The 19795-nt window shown below is 36.6% G+C and overlaps 1 protein-coding gene across 1 annotated transcript in view; it reads right to left on the reverse strand.

Moving 5' to 3' along the window:
* Positions 1–244: 244 nt before the first annotated feature.
* The window catches only part of LOC107675563 (CDK-activating kinase assembly factor MAT1-like), a 23048-nt gene continuing 3497 nt past the window's right edge, over positions 245–19795 (reverse strand). The window contains 7 exon segments of the mRNA XM_016469970.1: positions 245–379; positions 7503–7624; positions 15253–15384; positions 15814–15954; positions 16194–16297; positions 16393–16466; positions 16845–16997. Of these exon segments, the coding sequence (XP_016325456.1) occupies positions 265–379; positions 7503–7624; positions 15253–15384; positions 15814–15954; positions 16194–16297; positions 16393–16466; positions 16845–16997 (841 nt within the window). The 3' untranslated portion in view covers positions 245–264.

The following is a 19795-nucleotide window of genomic DNA, read 5'->3' on the forward strand; positions in this document are numbered from 1 at the left end:
AACTGAAGCAGCATTACAAAAATAACAAAACTGATCAACAAAAAAAGTATCTGTACACCTATTAAAGCTTGTTTATGTCACTCTTCAACATAAACTCCAGGGTATTCTGAAGCTGGCCCTCTGAATGGGTCATATTCACAAGGAGTCCTTCACAGGAATCTTTCCCATGTGTCCGAACACTCACAGCCTCTCCCTTTACTTGTTAGTGAGTCTTTAGGAAGCATGATGAACAGATGGAGTGGAAGTGGCTGTAGTTTCATAATATCATGAGGGGAAGAGGCCACTGAAAGCATCCTGGATGGCACGATGGCATGCCAGTCCTGATGTATAACCACCAGCCTGATCCTGCGGAGACGCTGTGCGCACATGATTCAAATACCTGGACATAAGAGAAGATGATTAGTTATAATAGTGAATAGCTTAACAGGTTTCCAAACACAATTTTGGCTTGGAGTATAATCTGGTTTATCCTCTAGAGGGAGCAGCTCTGTTGTTTTACATGCATGAGCCCATGGATTTCCCAACCACAACAAAAAATGTATTTAATTTGAAAATGTATCAAACAAAAATGTCAGCTGTTCCTATAATTATATTTTTGAAAAAAATAATGTTATATAACATTATTATTGTTCAAAAGTTTGGGATGGGTAAGACTTTTATGTTTTTGAAAAATATCTTATGCTCAAAAATAAAGTAAAATAAATTGTACAATAATTTAATAATGTAAATTAACTGTTTTATATTTTAATGTATTTTAAATGGTCATTTATTCCTTAGTTTTGTACTGCAAACCGTATATTTTATGAACCAAATATTTTTGTACAAGCCGCGATACACTTTTTGTCCAACATTTATCTGCAATAGAAATCTTTTGTAACATTATAAATGTCTTTACTGTCACTTTAAATCAATTTAATGCATTCTTGCTGATTAAAAGTATTCATTTACTAAAAATAAAATCTTACAGATCTCAAACTTGGTAGTGAATATTATAAAAACAAAACTACATCACATTTAAATATATAAGAACGTAATTGCTGTAGATAACTAAAATATCAATATTAATATGTAGCAATGCATAAAAAATGTCACTTCTTAATCCCTACATTCTTCTCCAAATTGACAGCTGCCAGTTACCCACAAACCATCAGGACAAGCGTCAGAAACCTAATGCTTGTGGGAGGAACTCTTGAGATCTCACACCAGCCCAGCACCCCCAAAACTCTCCAGCAGCTGGAGTCCACAGCGGCCATTCATTATGAGAGAACTGAAAATTACATGTAAACTGATACTACAGTGAGAGGAGGAGAAAGATGGAAAGAGAGAGAGGGAAGGGGTGGAGAGCGATAGAGGGGGTCAGGTATCATCAGAAACACTTAAGCTCCTCTCAGCTTCACACACTTTCTAAACAAACAGAGATTACTGAAGCACTGGACCATGAGCTAATGCACACAGAATGCTGCTTCAGTTCTCCATCATTAATCCACAAACCACATTTATAAATCCCCAATGAATCACTGTTATCACTTTTTAATCCAGATTCAGAACGAAAAAAAGAAAGTGGAACAAAATAGTCTTTAAAACTAAAAATGGATTTGTTAGCAGTAAATAAAAGTGCATGACCTTCATAAATGGTCAAATGTGGTCAAACTAATTGCAAATTATAAGAGCCATTTTATCAAATTGTATATTGTCAATTATTTTCCATAAATTGTAAGGCTTGAAAATGTTTTTGTTTGGAACCAAATATTTTTTTTGTGGTTATGTGAAAATGAGTTTGGGGTCAATAAGATTTTTGAAAGAAGTTTCTTATGCTCACCAATTTTATTTGACCAAAAATACAGTATATATTGTCAAATATTATAATAATTATAAATACATTTTAAAAGAACTTTCTGTTATATATATTTTGAAATATAATTTATTCATGTGATGGCACAGTTTAATTTTCAGCAATCATTACTCCAGTCCTCAGTGTCACATGATCCTTCAGAAATCATTCTAATATGCTGATTTTGTGCTTTCACAAAATATGAAACATTTCTTCTTTTTATCAACGTTGTGCTGATTAATAAGTAGAATAAGTAGAAATCTTTTGTAACAACAAATGGGACTCACAAACTAAAATATTACATTTTTGGTAATTATAAAAAAGTTAAAAACGTTAAAATAAATTAATAATTATATATATTTTTATATGAATGAAACTCTCAAACTGAAGAACGAATAAGAGAAGTCCTAAAGGAAGAAAAGATTTAAAAGAAAACTGGAAGGAAGTTTGAAAAGTGACTAATGTGAGGGTTTGGACTATGACTAAAATGTTTAGGATATTAATTCAATTCAATTCAAGTTTATTTGTATAGCGCTTTTCACGATACAAATCGTTGCAACTTTTACAGCAAATTAAGTTTCTACAATATTTAGTAGTAGCTTATCAGTGGTGACTGTCAGTTAATGTACATATGGCAGAAATGTACAGAGTTCATCAAACAGATGATGAACACTATTAACAGCAATTATTATATGATGCAATCAAACTTATAGCAAAATTTGGTAGTTCTGTATGTTGTTTCATGGTTGGCATCATCTGAGGTCCTCTGAGGGGTTGGCATCATCTCTTCTCAGGTGTTCTGGATCCAGACTGAAGCTTGTGTAAATCATAGTTACCACGGGATGTCAAAAAAAATTACTTATTACCCGTGGCAAAAAATATTACTGGCTGTCTGACTCTGGCTCCAGCTATCTTGATGTATCCTTCACAAGATGGACATGTTGCTGACATCGCTCATGTTGTCGAATGGATGAGGTTGAAATTCTGACATGAAGTGAGTAGTGTTTTAGTTAAAACACAGCTGTATCAGTGTTGACACACTGTGGTGATGATGGTGTGCGTGTTCTCCGTCAGAGGGATCTGCATTTCATGCCAGCCTTTAATACCTAATAGAAGTGTGCGTGTGTGTTAGAGAGAGTTTGAGAGAGACTTTCCGAGCACAGGATTCAGCACAGAAATGTTCCCCTCAGAAAGAGCAGAGGAAACTCTCAAGCAGCTGCTGGACAATCTGTCATTTTAACAGGGTCAGTGTCACACACACATTCCTCAAACAGATCTGGTTGCCCGCACTGCTATGTCAGACACACATATATCAAACTGAAACTCATCCATGACGCAAATATCCTCATCAGAGTTCAGAGAGCAAACTCATCTACGCAGGAGTCAACAGAAGACCTGGGTCATTAAAACCTACTGGTCCGAAGGTATATTGCTGTTTACAGAAGCAGTGTGTGTCAGTAATGCATGAAGACATGTATCATGGTTTATGTTGTAAAGTGAGAAGGCAACAACTAAGTCTGAATGAGGCGAACGAATACACACACCCATACACATCTGGGAGATCATGGGTGAAGATTCCTTGCTCAAAGGGTAAGCCACACCATTGTGAAATGCAAAATTCACTCAAATCTGTGGACTGAGAGAGAGAGAGAAGGTGAGCAAGTTTAGTTTGTTCATTGAATTCCCATAATGCACCCTAGGGGTATGTTTTAAAAGTTCAGCTCTCTCTTGCTACCTCTTACACACAGAAATAGGGGCCATTTGCAAGCCAAATTTACTCTTGAAGCCAAGGCCAGAATCTTTGTTTTAGGCTTGTTTGCATATGCCAATTTCAAATCTCAACTCTCAAAATGCAGCTTCCAAAAAAAAAACAAAAAAAAAAAACTTATAGACAGGGAGAGGTGGAGGGATGGATGGAAGTCACTTAATGAATTATCCTAATGAAATGTCTAATGAAAATATGTGTGCTTAATATTTTTATTAAGTAGTAATTGTTTTACTAGGTTTTAAATGATTGCCTTAAACATGGCTATATTCACAGTACCTCTTGTTCTTTATTACCTAAATAAACAACAATCAACCAGATTTATGTAGAAAAACACAATAAAGCTACTGACCCTGTTCACACATGCTCCCTCTTCTGACCTGCTGATGGATTACTTCCTATCTAGCACAAGATGACTTCCTGTATAGCAAAGTGTGTTTCTATAGACAAAGTAGTCTAAACATTGGCACGGCGAAAGACAAGTCCTTGCCAATCGCTCTGACCTGAAGAAAATTATACTAAGAAACTCGTGAAAACTTTCCATTTAACATTAAAAAAAAAAAAAAAAGATGCAAAATAGAAGCATGTTCACTAGTAGTTTCAGACTTTAGGACTCACTGTGCACAACACAAAATACATAATAAGGAACAGAAGTAAAAAAAAATAATAAACCACTGCAAGTTGTCAAACTATTTGGAATTTTACACTACCGTTCAAAAGTTAGGGATCAGTAAGGTTTTTTTTCAAAAATGAAAATAGAGACACTTATAATGTTACAAAAGATTTCTATTTGAAGTAAATGTTCTTTTGAACTTTCTATTTATCAAATAATCTTTAAAAAACAAAAAGGTATCATGGTTTCCACAAAATTATTAAACAGCATTTTTTTTGTTTTTTATTGAAAATAATAAATGTTTCTTGACCACCAAATCAGCTTATTGAATGATTTCTGAAGGATCATGTGACACTGAAGACTGGAGTAATGGCTGCTGAAAATACAGCTTTGCTAACACAGAAATAAATTACATTTTTAAATATATTAAAATTGTTATTTTAAACAGTTATTTTAAACTATTTTTACTTTTTTGATCTAATAAACTCATTAGAGACTTCTTTTAAAAACATAAAAAAGCTTAATGAACCCAAACTTTTGAATGGAATTCAATGTAACTTGGATTATTTCAAAACTTTAACAAAACCTAATATAAACACAGACTCGCATACAAGTCGTGTCCTGTCCAATACCAAATGCCTCTTAAACTAATTACCTTATCCAAATCTCTGCAGACACGTCTCCAAACTCACCAGAGACATCACTCGAGACTGACTGAATGTGTGTGTGTGTGTGTGTGTGTGTGTGTGTGTGTCCTAAGAGGGTTTGATGGGAAGATTACTGATCCAGCAAGGGAGACTTGTATAGGCACATTTTGAAATATATTTATATGCAACATTGTAAGAGTAGAAGAACATATTAAGGCATAGTTATCTCCTCAAAAAAAAAACGCTATTCATACAACACACACACACATTACACAGAGATGCAGCTGACTGCACTTGAAAACATTGTGTGTGGAGGAAAGAAAACTTCAACCCAATCACCTCCTTTCAAGACACACACACACAGCTGTCTTTAATAAAATGCCCCACCCAATCTGTATTTATACAGGTACAGAACAGGGACGGACACAGAGGACGGGGTTCGCCTCGGGGGTGAGGTGGAAGTGAATACATACATGACCCTCCAAAAACACAAACCAGTCCAACATAAATCTCCACTAACTCACTGTCAAAACACACTAAGACAAATAGCAAAAAAACAATCTGTCTCTCTGTCAACTTCACACACATACACACACAAACACTCAGAGACTCGTCCGCTCTCGACTTCAAAAGACTGAAGCTGGAAAGAAAAAAAGATTTCAGAACGACAGAAAAAAAGAAACAAAGAGAGAGTGATCCACCCTATCTTCTCTTTTCATAACCCTCACTCTTTTTCTTCTCCTGTCCTCTGCTTTTCAGCCCAAACCACATCACAACATCCTCTGCTGAAGATTCCAGTGTGTATCTATCTATCTATCTGTGTGTGTGCGGGTTCAATACAAGTTAAGCTCTGTCAACAGCATCTGTGACAGAAACACACTTACAGTGGAAGTCTATGAGCCAATACTTGCATTTTTGCTCCATTGACTTCAACTGCAAGTGTATAACTTAGGGTTAAGCTTAATTTTAAAGGTGAACATTCTGTCAACAAATGTTTCATTTTTGGGTAAACTATTCCTTTAATACTATAGTCATCAGTAGCCTAATAAAAGCTGTTGTATTTGACATGAAGCGAGTTGTCTCATGGGAGCAGACATTCTGAAATTATTATAGAGGTAAGATATAATAAACAGCATTGGCAGAATAAAGATCATTGCATTAACGACAGGCCCTTATATATACTAATACAGCTTCAAAAACTGTGTGTGTTTGAGAAGAGTGAGAGTGTGTCTTACAGAGAAAGTCAAACTTAAGTGAAGCGTGAAAACTGCAAGCATAGCAAAAATGTCTGCAGACTTCCTGTTTACCCTGGGAGCAGTGCACCATGGGAGATGTGGTTTATTTGTTTGAATAAGAGGTAATTTATCTCTGTCAAACACACACTCTCACTGGCAGAAAGGGAAACGAGAAGGTACAGAAAGTAAACAATATCCCTATGTATGTATAATAATAATATAACAATAATAATAATTTGATTTAATTAAATGTAGTCTGTTCCTTGATGCCCATCAATTAACTGGCATACTGATAATATAATATAATATAATATAATATAATATAATATAATATAATATAATATAATATAATAGGTCATGTGCTCCATGTGCAACCTGCTCCATGTACAATAAAAATATATTTTTGTTGAACTACCAATATTACTGTTGATATGTGACTTTAAGCATACTTTTCAAAAGTGCTATTCATTTATTTGTTCGTAAATGAGAAAATATTGAGTGTATCTTTAAAATAAAGGCAAAAGGGCTGGGGCTTGTTTTTCTTTTCAGGACATTATGCAAGCGCTGGAAGTGGTGAAAGTTATTCCACTACAAGACAGTTACCAGCAGAGACTTTTGAGGTCATAAAAACAAATGCCTTGGATGAAATCGAACTCTGGCCACAGATTTTTCAGAGTTTGTTCTAATATAATATAATATAATAGGTAATACAGTAATGCGTTAGTTAAGATGAACAAACAATAAGCTATGTATTTTTACAGTTTTTATTTGTGGGTTAATAAAAAATAAAGGTAACTTGTTGCTTATTAGCATGCATATTACTAGCATACTGGCTGTTTATTAGTACTTATAAAGCACATATTGCTGCCTTATTTTGCATGACCATATTTTAGATCCCTTAATCCTACCCCATACCTAAACTTAACAACTACCATACAACAGCAAATTAGAAGTTTATTGAGGCTAAAGTCATAGTTAATAGTTAGTTAATAGTGAGAGTTGGTCCCCAAACTAAAGTGAGACAAAATAAATTTTTTCTTGTTAGTCCATGTTAACTAATAGAGTTGGGGTATTTGGACTCAGGACTTGGACTCGGACTTTGAGCGCAACTGTTAATAAACTTGGACTTGGGTGGACTCTGACATTTTGGATGCAGAAATTTTTCAGACGAATCCAAGTCATGTGTAAAATAATTTTTTTTTTAATTAATATTAAAATTAATATGAGATACATTAATAAACGTCTCCCGCTCAAACTCAATTAGTTAAAAACTAGTACTGAACTTGGACTCAACAAGGTAGACTTGGAACCAACACTAATGTAGTTAACTAATGTCAACCAATGAAACCTTATTGTAAAGTGTTACATAATATAATATAATTCACATTAGCAAAATGCAAGAGATTGTTACCCTAATCGGCCCAACTGATCCAGTTCTGGAACGGGCAGCCCGTACGTGTCAATGCACAGAGGCTGATAGACGTACAACACCTCCTCCACACGAGACACAGAAGCCAAAGACACAGTCTGACCCTGAAGGAAAGAGACAGAGAGAACTTTTTGGCAATACAAATGCACATTTTTTTGTCATGGTCACTACTAAACAAAAATTTAGATAAGATTTAGATAGATAGACTGCCCAATTGCTTCAAACCCTGCCCATAAACACGGACAATGATTGACAGGCAGAGACACTTGTTTTACAGAGTCTATGGCTGTCACAGAAACCAGTGTGATTTCTGAGGACAACCATTTAGAAAGTAGGTACATTTAAACATAATATTTAAAAAATGCTTAGAGCACCTAAAAATGTTACATTGAAAATATTATTTTCATTTAATTTTCTTTAAGTAATATTTTAATTTTACACTTTATTTTATTTAACACCTTTTGAGGTGATATTATTTAACACACACTCATTGAGTTTAAAATGGAACCGTTGATGCAGATGACCTCATTTAAACAACACTAACAGACATTCTGTCTGAGATGAAGTCACACACACACACACACACACACACACAAATGCATGAGTGCCAACAAACTTCCCTCTATGGATCCAGATCCAAGCAGGGGATCTATAGATGTATGACAACATCACTCACTGCTAAAACACACACACACAAAGGCAACACACACAAGGGAGACTGAACTTGCTGGAGACAGACAGAAACCACAGCATGGAGAGAGTGTGTGTGAGAGTGCGTGTGTGTTTATGTGGAGAGAGGGAATTTCCATGGGAGAGCTTCTTGTTACTTTGGTTTGAAAGTACTGCATGCATTTAAACAGCAAAATAATGTAAAACATTGTAAAATAATGCCACACAAAACAGGGAGAGAAAAAGAGAGAAAACAACAGCAATACAAGGAACCAGAGCGTGAAAAAGAGCACTAGTGAGTGAAGTTTTATGATCTGTTTTTTAAGGCTGTGCAGTTAAACATTCCTGAGTGTGAGCACCCTAAATGCGCAGTCAAGGACCTAGACACTAGAAAATGGTTGGTTAATTTGGCAAAATTATATTAAGCATAATTTATAATTATTATGAATATATACACAATCATTCAAAAGTTTGAGGTCAGTAAGATATTTTTTTAAAAGGAAATTCATATTTTTATTCAGCAATGACACATTAAATTGATAAAAAGTGACAGTAAAGACATTCATAATATTACAAAAAAAAATTATATTTAAAAAAAAATCTGTTCTATCGAACTTCCTATGCAGCAAAGCATCCTGAAAAAATGTATCATGGTTTCCACAAAAATATTACACAGAACAACTGTTTCCAACATTTAGTAATAATATGAAATGTTTCTTGAGCATCAAATCAGCATATTAAAAACAGTTATTTTACATTTTAATAATCTGCATTTTACTGTATTTTAATCTAATAAATGCATAAGAGAATTCTTTTAAAAAATACTTTAAAAATCTTACTGACCCCAAACCTTTGGACAACAGTATATATTTTAAAATAATTTAGAAAAAAAAAGTGGCTTGAGACCTATATCTTTCTTGCTATTCAATTCAAAACTTGTACTGTTGCAATGCATTTCTTCAATAAAGTTACTGGCCAGCTAGCCATTTTATTTATTCACTGAAAACAATTTTTCCTCACAATGACACCAGCAAACAACACACACACACTTGCAAGTTCACAAAAGCAGATGCAGCACTCCAATTCTACAAATTGAACACTTAAACTTTCTACATACACTCCAAATGTTTGTGGTTAATAATGAATTCAAAATAACAAACACAAATTATCTTGTCCGCCCAGTCTGATCGGTCCCAAACACAATTTGTCTAGAGATTTCCATGTCAAAACATAGAAGCCATCCCATCATAGATTACCGTGTCAACAGCCTAATACCAGTGGAAAACTCTTCAGAACTCCAGTGCACACACACTCCATTGTAAACCACTACCGCATCTTTACCAACTCAAAAATGAACATCTGCGCTCAACATTTATTTGAGGTGTTGTATGTATGTGTGTGTGTGTGTGTGTGTGTGTGTGTGTGTGTGTGTGTGTAGAGAAATGCTGCTGATTCTGAGCATGCTGAGTGACTATAGATACATATTCACTCCCCAGCGCCCTTAAAACAGAGCTGCCAGCTCGATCCATCTTCATTACTGTGCGGGGGTAGAGAGAGAAGGAAATCCCTGAGCTGAAACAACCGTCCGGTTGTCTGCGCATTCAGAGTTTCACTCCAAGCAGTTACACACAGTTTAACAGGGCCTTGTGTTCAAATCAATCATATATCTGCTGCGTTTCGACATTCAGTGCCGTCCAGCTCTTTAACCTCACCCCTGCATGGGCAGTGAATCAGTCCATATGTTTGACATTAACACATAGTAAACATGTTTTTACGAGGTGGACTTGAATTTTACATTTTTTAAATAAACCATCACCCCTGGTTCTGCATTTTAGACTTCTGTCTTGGGAGGAACAGAACATTTTGACTGGCACAGGAAAGGCTCTACGATGTAGTGATTAATTTGTTTGTTCATTCTGTGGGTGTGATCATTTTCCTCACCAAACCAACAAATGCCAGTTATTATTTCTGAGGTGTGTTGGTATTGCTTCTTGCCAGCATTCAGCTACAAGTATCAACCAGAATGTGGGACTGGATTTGGGAAATTCTGTTATAAACTATTCCATCTTAAAGTTGCTTTTTGGAAGAAGACCAAAAGAAGGCTGTGTTTCCAAAACTGTTATGTAAATCAAAAAAAGTTTCTTGCACCAAAAAGGGTCATAATTTAGTTTCACTGACCATAATTTAATAGCATAAAACTAGGCTGTTTTTGCTACTGTACCTTTAAGAGTTTATGTAAATGACTATTATGATTAGCTATTCTCCTTGTACCAGTGTAGTACACACTGTCGGTCACCAGAGCAGACCAAGTTGACCATAGACTTTAAAGCTTATTCTACGAAGAACCACCCATTTAGACATTAAGAGCCATAAGATTGAAATGTAAAATAACTTTCTGATGTAACATTTCAAGTGAGTAACATAAAATCAGATATAACTCTATATATAACTATACAGGTGTGCCCAAGAATATCTTAAGTACAAACTAAAAGTTCCTCAGTCAAATCTCTAAACATCTTTAAAGGGGTCATATCTGATGCGATTTCAAGTTTTCCTTTCTCTTTGGAGTGTTACAAGCTGTTCTTGAATAGATAAGATCCCTAAAGTTGCAAAGACTAAAGTCTCAAACCCAAAGAAACATTCTTTATAAAAGTTAAGACTGGTCCACGCCCTCCTAAAGCGCCTCGTTCAAACACGCCCCCACATGTCTACTTCACAATGTGGGAAGATTTGCATAACACCGCCCAAAATTCACGCAAAGAAAGAAGGCGTAACTTTGATTCTTGCTGTAGTATTGTTGCCGCCGCCTCCATGTCGTGGAGATGCTGTTTCGTTGTGAAAGCGAAACTACTTTGTTTGGCCTTCCAAAAAGGACACGACTAATAATCGGTGGTTAAATTGTATTTACAACTCTGTTCCAGAAAAGTTTAACCCTATTTGTGTGTGTGCAATGCATTTTACGTAGGACGAGGACTGTTTCCTGGGAGAGTAGCCTACAATGCTGGTTTTCTGACTAATAATGCTGACTCACAGTCTGTAAGTACGTTTTCATATTTAAAGAATTTGCCACTGATTGTAATGGGTTTTATTGGTTTTGTCTTGTCCCACCGGGACACGGCATCAGAGTATGGTAGGGTAGGGTTGCCAACCGTCCTGTATTAGCCGGGACGTCCCGTATTTTTGGCCTAATTGATTTGTCCCGTACGTGACTTCCCTTGTCCCATTTATTGACTGCTACGCTTATATAACCACTGACTGATACAACAGCAGCAGTGCTGATCACTTGAGAATGATCACCGATACCTGTCATCATCCAATCACAGCCCCCCTCACGCAGTATACGTTAAGTAAATCAGAAATCGTGAACATAACTGTTTGAGGAAAGCTGCACAATCCACTGCCGGCTCGTCGCTCCCGCCTCACAGCAAGCGGCGCTCGCGCTAACGCCAATTCCGTCTGTGTTTTCACTTCAGTAAATCCGTTTTGGTGAATAATAGGGGTGTTTATTTTACGTGATTATTTTTCATGAGTCCAACATCCCGCCGCGCAAGAGACGTGATCAGTAAGGGAAGTCGTCTTTCACTATTGTAATGTTGTTTAATAGAGAAAAACATTTTATATTTAAGTAACTAAAAGCATAATTCTCAACCTTGGACCTTATTCTTGAAACACAAAATGACCAATAAAAAGGTGTCAAGTACCAAAAACGCGGCACGATGCAATAAAATACAATAGAACTCGTTATAATCAGTGATGCTGTCTTGGATGCGGCGCGACGTGACAAATCCCAGACAGTAAACTGCTGACTCGTTCTATTTATAACGTAGGCTACTGACACAATGTTCAAATGATTTGCAATGCTTTGTCGCGTCCAGTGTAGATACGATGTGACAGCAAAAACATGGCGAGTGTGTAGAAAGATTAAAATGTGAATGGACTGAACAGTTTTGAGTGAGTGACTATATCTTTGTTATGGAATAACAACTGTTTGTTCGCAGTGAGTTCACAGTTTTAACGTACAAGTTTGCTTTAATTTATTTTCCAGATCTGAGGTAAAATATAGCCTATACAAATAGGGGTGCTCCGATTGATCAGCTACCGATCACTATCGGCCGATAATCGCTTTGGGATGATTGATCGGCGGTCTCTAAAAAGGCAGATCTTAAAAAACCGATCACAAGCTGATGACGCGCCTGCCGTGAGAAGGTTGTAGGTTTGGCACGACATGCAGCGGCACCGTCTAAGTCTCTTTCCGGGCACGGGTGAAATAATTATAAAGCTGAAGGTGAGGTACTCCTTGATATTTTTTAATTAAATAACTTATAAAGTCATTTGATTACCTTGTGTGAGACGTAATTTCACAAACAGCATAAGTGAATCACCGCGCGCGCGCTCTCTCAAAATACGCAAAATGTCTTCAAATCACCACACATGCGTCTGTCTATAAGCGAGCTGCACCCTGCACAGCTGACACAGGAATTGTCACTTGCACAATCGAGGCAGTGTCACATCGTCCCTAAAGTTTATAAATTGCACTACTTTTTAATTCTTGCCAGTGTTTAACCATTCAGCGCTCGCGAGCTCTCGTGGAGACTGCGCTCATGCACACTCTGCAGCGCACACACATAATGCCAGGTTCACATTACTCCGTTTGCAGTGCGAATGCGGTGCGTATTTTTCCGCGCTCATGTTAACAGATTAATAAAGCGTTCACTGCACACGGTTGCTGTCCGGCAGTGCGCTCTAGAAGCGGTGCGTCTGCAGCAGTGCAGAGATAATTTCCGCACCGAGTCTATTGCTGCGCTGCAACCGCTGAATTAAAGTAACAGCGCATTTTTTTTTTTTTTGCAGTTGGCAGAATTCGGCCCTCGGTGAAAACTAATTGAGGAACCCTGATGTAAAGTCAGTCAATCAGTTTCACTTTGGCTTTTAGAAAAATTTTTGAAAGAGTTCTTAATTCTGATAATTTCCATTTACATTGAATGCATTTGACAAAAGGAAAGCAATAGGGCTGGCAATTGTCATAGACATCTTGATTCGTTGACATTTATATTTAGCTGCTGATTTGATATGTATTGCAATTTTTATTTAATTTTCAACCATTTTTAAACTTTTTTTTTTTTCATGTATTTAGAATTTTATCAATTTTGGCTCTCAATGTCCAAGATATTGGTTTCCTTTTAACTACTTTAAATATTTAATAATCAAAAAATTTAATAATAATATATCTTGATTTTATCTTTTTTTATTTAGATTACAGTTAGATTGTCACATATTAATAATTATTTTTTTATTTAAATACATTTTATGTCATCCTATGACCCCATTGGAAGTTTTCTAGGGATCCCTGATTGAGAAACATTGCTTTAAAGCTAAACTCTACACAACTACTACATAAAATCATTTTTGTTGATAACTATTGCTAAAACATCCTCAAACAAGGATTGTCCATAACGTTTTTACAAAAGTACATTTGACAAAACCCAATTAAACGTGTGTTCTGGGCAAATTTCTTTTTCGTTAAGTCGAGAGGAATGTAAGAGAATGGCAAAAGGTTTCTGTTTCACATGGGATCAGGCGGGAGAGCGCGTCGGGACTCTGACTATGCAAGTCTTCAGGACGCTCCAAGGTCAACAAATAGAAACTGTCTATCAGCACCTCTACTGACCTTCACACACACACACACACACACTCATCTCAGATCAGCACATTTTAAAATGATCACACACTCACACTGCTCTGCATGTGGCACAAGAGAAAAATGTCACAAAAACACACAGATATTACTACAAATACAACAAAATATACTCATCAACACATTATCTTAAATATCTTGCCCTATTCACAGCAAAATAATCATCAGTCACTGAATTCACACTGAGAAAGTGTCCTAAATTTATCGTGTAACACTAGTGAACACACGTACAAGTTCAGTGGGGATAAAATGAGCTTTGTGGACCCTCCAGCTGGCATTAACTGAGCTCAAGTAACAAGTGTGAGAGCCAATGCCCTCTCCATGCCCTGTAACACACACTATTTTGATCTCCAAGCCTCTACTGACTCTCTCCACATGTATGCCAAGTATGATTCTGCCTGCAAAAAGTCAGACGAACACACACATTGCTTAACTGCACAGCTCAGAAACATCTGTGTGTTAAATATAACCATACACACATGCCTCTTGCCTAGTAGTGTAAAGCCATCTAAAGCTGACAAACACCGGTACTATCCTCCCTGTGCCAAGATCCATGCCAACGTACACACCACTCATCTCTTCATGCCAACCACAAGACACATTTGTGGAAACTTATGCACTTAGATACACACACACACACACAAACTCAGACAATTGTGCACAGTGTTTCTGTTTTTACTCTCAAACGGCAGTTTTTGAGATGTATTGCTCCCCCTCCCCGTTTGCATACACATTCATGATGTGTTGGTTCAGGTCTGTGTCCTTTGCAGTGACCGCTAACGGGATTTTCTTTTTTTAAAGAAAAAACCTGTCTTACCTGCTTTACAACACAGATGCACAACAAAATGATGTAAACACACACACACACTCCCACGTCATACTCAAACACTGGCTAATACAAACATGCTGGTGTGTCCGTGTTGCACTAAATATAACACTGGAAACATAAGATGTTTATAAACATATGAAAAAAAACATTTATGATGTCTATGGTTTAGAAAGTAATTTACTGATCTCATTTGTATTTAATATGTACATTTATCAGAATTATTTGTAGAAAAATAAACAAACTTACATGTAATTATATTTATAATTACATTACATTTATTTATATTACATTTATATACACACACACACAAACACACACACACACACACACACACATATATATAAATATATATAATTAAAATAAATGTGGGAAAATCAATCATTAAAAAATACAAAATGAATGGATTTAATTATGTCTAATCAGAAGCCTTCATTTGGTGGCATTTCTCAGCAAATCCTGGAATTAATTTGATTAATCATTAATTAATAAGATGTCAGCCCTACTAGTTATGCATGTGTGTATGTGTGTTGTTCCCTCACCATCATTATTCCAGTAGAGAAGATGTTTGCTGGCTTGACATTTTGCTTCTGTTTTTCTATCTGGGTCTCCAGTTGAGAGGCTCGATCTTTATGTTGGGCCAACAGCACAGCCGCAGGTAACTTGGAAATTTCCTGCAAACACAAACAAAACATTCAGGATATGCTTTTATTTTAAACATTCTTTTGACTCTTTAATCGTCAGTGAAGAGAGGACAGTGATGGATAGGAGAGGAAGATCAGGATAAAACACAAGTTGGACTCAAACTTGCATCGCTTGCATAAGCACCACAACTCAATGTGCCAGAGCACTAACCACTAGGCCACAACTCCAACCAGACAAGGATAAAGTTTTATATATTGTGTGTGAAGTATATAAAATATGTTTGAGAATTTTCTACTTGTTTTACATGATAGTCTATAGACCTACATTACTTTTACGGACTACCAATTGACAACTTTGGACACAAAGGACGAAGTCTAAAGTCAGATGAACATGCTAATGTAGAAAGGACATGAGGTATCAACCCATGGAACAAATCAACATTTAAAGTGTGTGTGTACCAGTTCATCCAGCAGGGCCTGTTTGTTTATCCTCTTAGCCTGTAGATGTCTCTGTTCCTCCTGAAGGGTCTCCAGTCTCCTCTACTCTGAATCCTACTGCTCCTGCAACAACAGCTCCTCCAACTCCTCCTGCTCACGTGTCTAACAGAGAGACAATATCAAATTAAGGAAGAAAATTTATTAAAATAGAGTTTAAAAAATGGAAAATAAAATAAAATAAAGCTCAACTGAGTCTGGAGCACACACACAAATTGCTAGGCTGTGGCTTCAATAAGATGTTATTCTGATTGCTGCCAAGATCTATTTCTGCTTAAATTAACTTCTCACTTGTGAAATTATCCATCTGCTAAATCAAAACTATGCACATGTCATATACCCACCAGTTTGGCTTTGTTTCTCTGTATAATGTCTTTGTTATCTCGTTGGTACTGTTCCATCATCTGCTTGATCCTTTCAACATCTATGTTATTTGTCTGGTTAAACACTGGAGACACACAAAAATACATTTGAAACACAAAAAAGATTATCTAAAAACAAATGTGAATATGAATAAATAAATAATTGATATATGCATCTCACCAATGTCCTCCACCTGCTCCAGGTAGTCATTATATTCTTTTAGAGTGGAAAAATCGAATTCCCTCTTATTATAGCTGAAAGATGAGAAGAAAAAGAAAGAAAGAAAAGAGATACATCATTAAAATGACATAATTAGCCATTAAGACAATTCTGGATGCACATATGTGACCCTGGACCACAAAACCAGTCTTAAGTCGCTGGGGTATATTTGTAGCAATAGCAATATGCATTGCGAAGAACTTCATTTGGACAACTTTAAAGGCGATTTTCTCAATATTTTGATGGTTTTGCACCCTCAGATTCCAGATTTTCAAAAAGTTGTATCTCGGCCAAATATTGTCCTATCCTAACAAACCATACATCTATGGAAAGCTTATTTATTCAGCTTTCAGATAACCGTATGACTGGTTTTGTGGTCCAGGGTCACATATACACTTTTTTCTGCCACATACATTTTAAGAACCTTCTTGCGGATCTCCACCTCTTTATCGATGGCTGGATCTTCAAAGAGCTGCACGCGGAAATTACTCTTTCTGAGAGGAGTGTTGCACTGCACACAGTTACCTGAACCACGGACAAACAGCATCTCCACACAGCTCTCACACCTGAAACACACACACACAAACATTTTACTCACATTGGCAGGTCTGCTGAAAGAGGGTCAAAATAAACAGTAATGAAATGTGAAATCTGCTGGAAAAGCCTTCAGAAGCGATTCCACACAAACACACATTTCAATCATCTCACAGCTTCAGAGGGTAAAATTTGGCCCTAAAAACTTTCCAAACGGAGCCATAAGTTAGACTAATGGATAAAACAGAGGCCTGATATTTGTGTGTGTGTGGTGGGCTTACTCAATTATAATGGAGTGATGATGGGTTGGGTTTGAAGCAAAGCAGACATACACATTAAGGGCTGACAAAGTACAGTGTGTGTTAAAAAAACAATGTTACATCTTGCCCAGGATTTATGCATATAACTAATGCTGAGTTTCAACTAGATTTTCTTTAAAAATACGGTAAACAATCTTTCATTTTCCACTGAGCAGTTTAACTGTCTGTTTTTCATTTCCCCGCACTTTCTACAGAATAAGTTGCTCTCTGAAACTTCAATATGACAGGTAGTGTATATGATACAGTGGACAACATTTCTGTAAACAATCTTTGCTGGTGACAGGAAATTAAATATAACATATAACATTGATAAAAATGAAAACAGTAAGCTTATGTTTTTAATGAAATAAATGTTTTTATTCAACAAGATGCTTTAAATTTATGCATGAAAAGACTGTTACACTGTTACAAAAAATATATATATTTCAAACAAATGCCTTCTGAAAAAATGTATCACAGTATTGATAATAATAATAAATGTGGGAATAAAAAAAAAGAGGATCATGTGACGCTGAAGACTGGAGTAATGGCTGCTGAAAATTCAGCTTTGCCATCACAAGAATAAAATACATTTTGAAATATATTAAAAGAGAAAACTGTTATTTTAAAGTGCAATAAAATTTCACAATATCACTGTTTTACCCTATTTTTTTAATTTTGTTTGTGATTGTGGCAGTGAAAATTTGCCAGGGCAGGTAAAACAAATCTTAAGTATTAGTCTGATTAGGCCAGCAGGTTAAAAAAAAAGAAAAAAATATCCTTTTTGATCACTGAACTGAGATCAGGACACATAGCAGACCTGAACCTGTGCAACCTGCATCAGCACCACAACTCAACAAAAGTGTCAGGAACATGTGCACGAACCACTGCACCATGGCTCAGCTGATATCTAGCCTGGATTTTCTCTGAAGCGTCTCAACTGTTCACTTTTTAACTTACTTTAGAGGGTTGACTCTACTTCTCCCTGACTCATGACCTGAACAGACACAAGGTGAGTGTGCGTGTGTGAGAGAGAGAGAACGTCAGTCAGACCTTTAAAAAAGCCAGCAAAACACAAGTACGAACACAGACTCTCATGTGAATAAATGCTAAATATTCCCTGCTCATTCCTCCACTCCCGATCAGTGTTTGTCAGCATGTTGAGAGGTTACTACACTCCTCTAACTCAGCACAACTGACCCCATCACACACACACAAAATCTGCAAACTCCTGCATTTCACACACAAACACGCTCACATAAGCTACCTGTGTCCCTCTCATCAACTATCTCTCACACACACCTACCTGTGCCCTTCCCTCTTCACTGCTGCAGGTCATCAGGACACACTCAGCATCAGCCTTAGAGTCAAAAATACTGTTTCTTCAACTACAGGCACTTTTATGTCCCATGAATGATTTTTAATAAAACTAACAGATTTCAAGTTTTTCAAATGTCTTTTCAATTCGATTTTACTGTTTGTAGATTAAAAAAAAAGACTATAACTAGTATTAACATACTATCCACAACTTCAAAACATTCTTTCAGCGTGTGAGCCATACCATGCAAAATGATCATTCAGTTATTTAAAATTTGTCAGACACACATGCATAGTTGTGGACAACATTTTACATACACTTTGCAGTATCTGCAAAATGTTAATTATTTTTTTATTTAGTACTGACCTGAATGAGATATTTCACATAAAAGGCGTTTACATATAGTCCACAAGAGAAAATAATAGCTGAATTGATAAAAATGACCCCGTTCAAAAGTTTACATACGCTTGATTCATAATACTGTGTTGTTACCTGGATGATCCACAGCTGTTTTTTGTTGTTGTTGTTTTTTTTGTTCATGAGTCCCTTGTTTGTCCTGAACAGTTAAACTGCCCGCTGTTCTTCACAAAAATGCTTCAGGTCCCACTAATTCTTTGGTTTTCCAGCATCTTTTGTGTATTTGAACCCTTTACAACAATGACTGTAGGATTTTGAGATCCCTATTTTCACACTGAAGACAACTGAGGGACTTATGTGCAACTATTACAATATGTTCAAACGCTCACTGATGCTCCAGAAGGAAACACGATGCATCAAGAGCCAGGGGTTTAAATGTTTGAACAGAATAAAGTACATGTACATGTTTCTTATTGGGGAAGTCGTGGCCTAATGGTTAGAGAGTCGGACTCGTAACCCAAAGGGTGCGGGTTCGAGTCTCAGGTCCGGCAGGAATTGTAGGTGGGGGGAGTGAATGTACAGCGCTCTCTCCCACCTTCAATACCACGACTGAGGTGCCCTTGAGCAAAGCACTGAACCCCCAACTGCACCGCAGCAAAAAATGGCTGCCCACTGCTCCGGGTGTGTGTTCACTGCTGTGTGTGTGCACTTTGGGTGGGATAAATGCAGAGCACCAATTCCTAGTATGGGTCACCATACTTGGCCACATGTCACTTCACATGAAACCACGAAACCGACACAAAACGATGTAGTATACATGCCAGACCAGCATGTGGCGCTGTAATTCTGCCACAGA

Source organism: Sinocyclocheilus anshuiensis, unplaced genomic scaffold, assembly GCF_001515605.1.
Source record: "Sinocyclocheilus anshuiensis isolate Anshui unplaced genomic scaffold, SAMN03320099.WGS_v1.1 scaffold1097, whole genome shotgun sequence".
NCBI lineage: Eukaryota > Metazoa > Chordata > Actinopteri > Cypriniformes > Cyprinidae > Sinocyclocheilus > Sinocyclocheilus anshuiensis.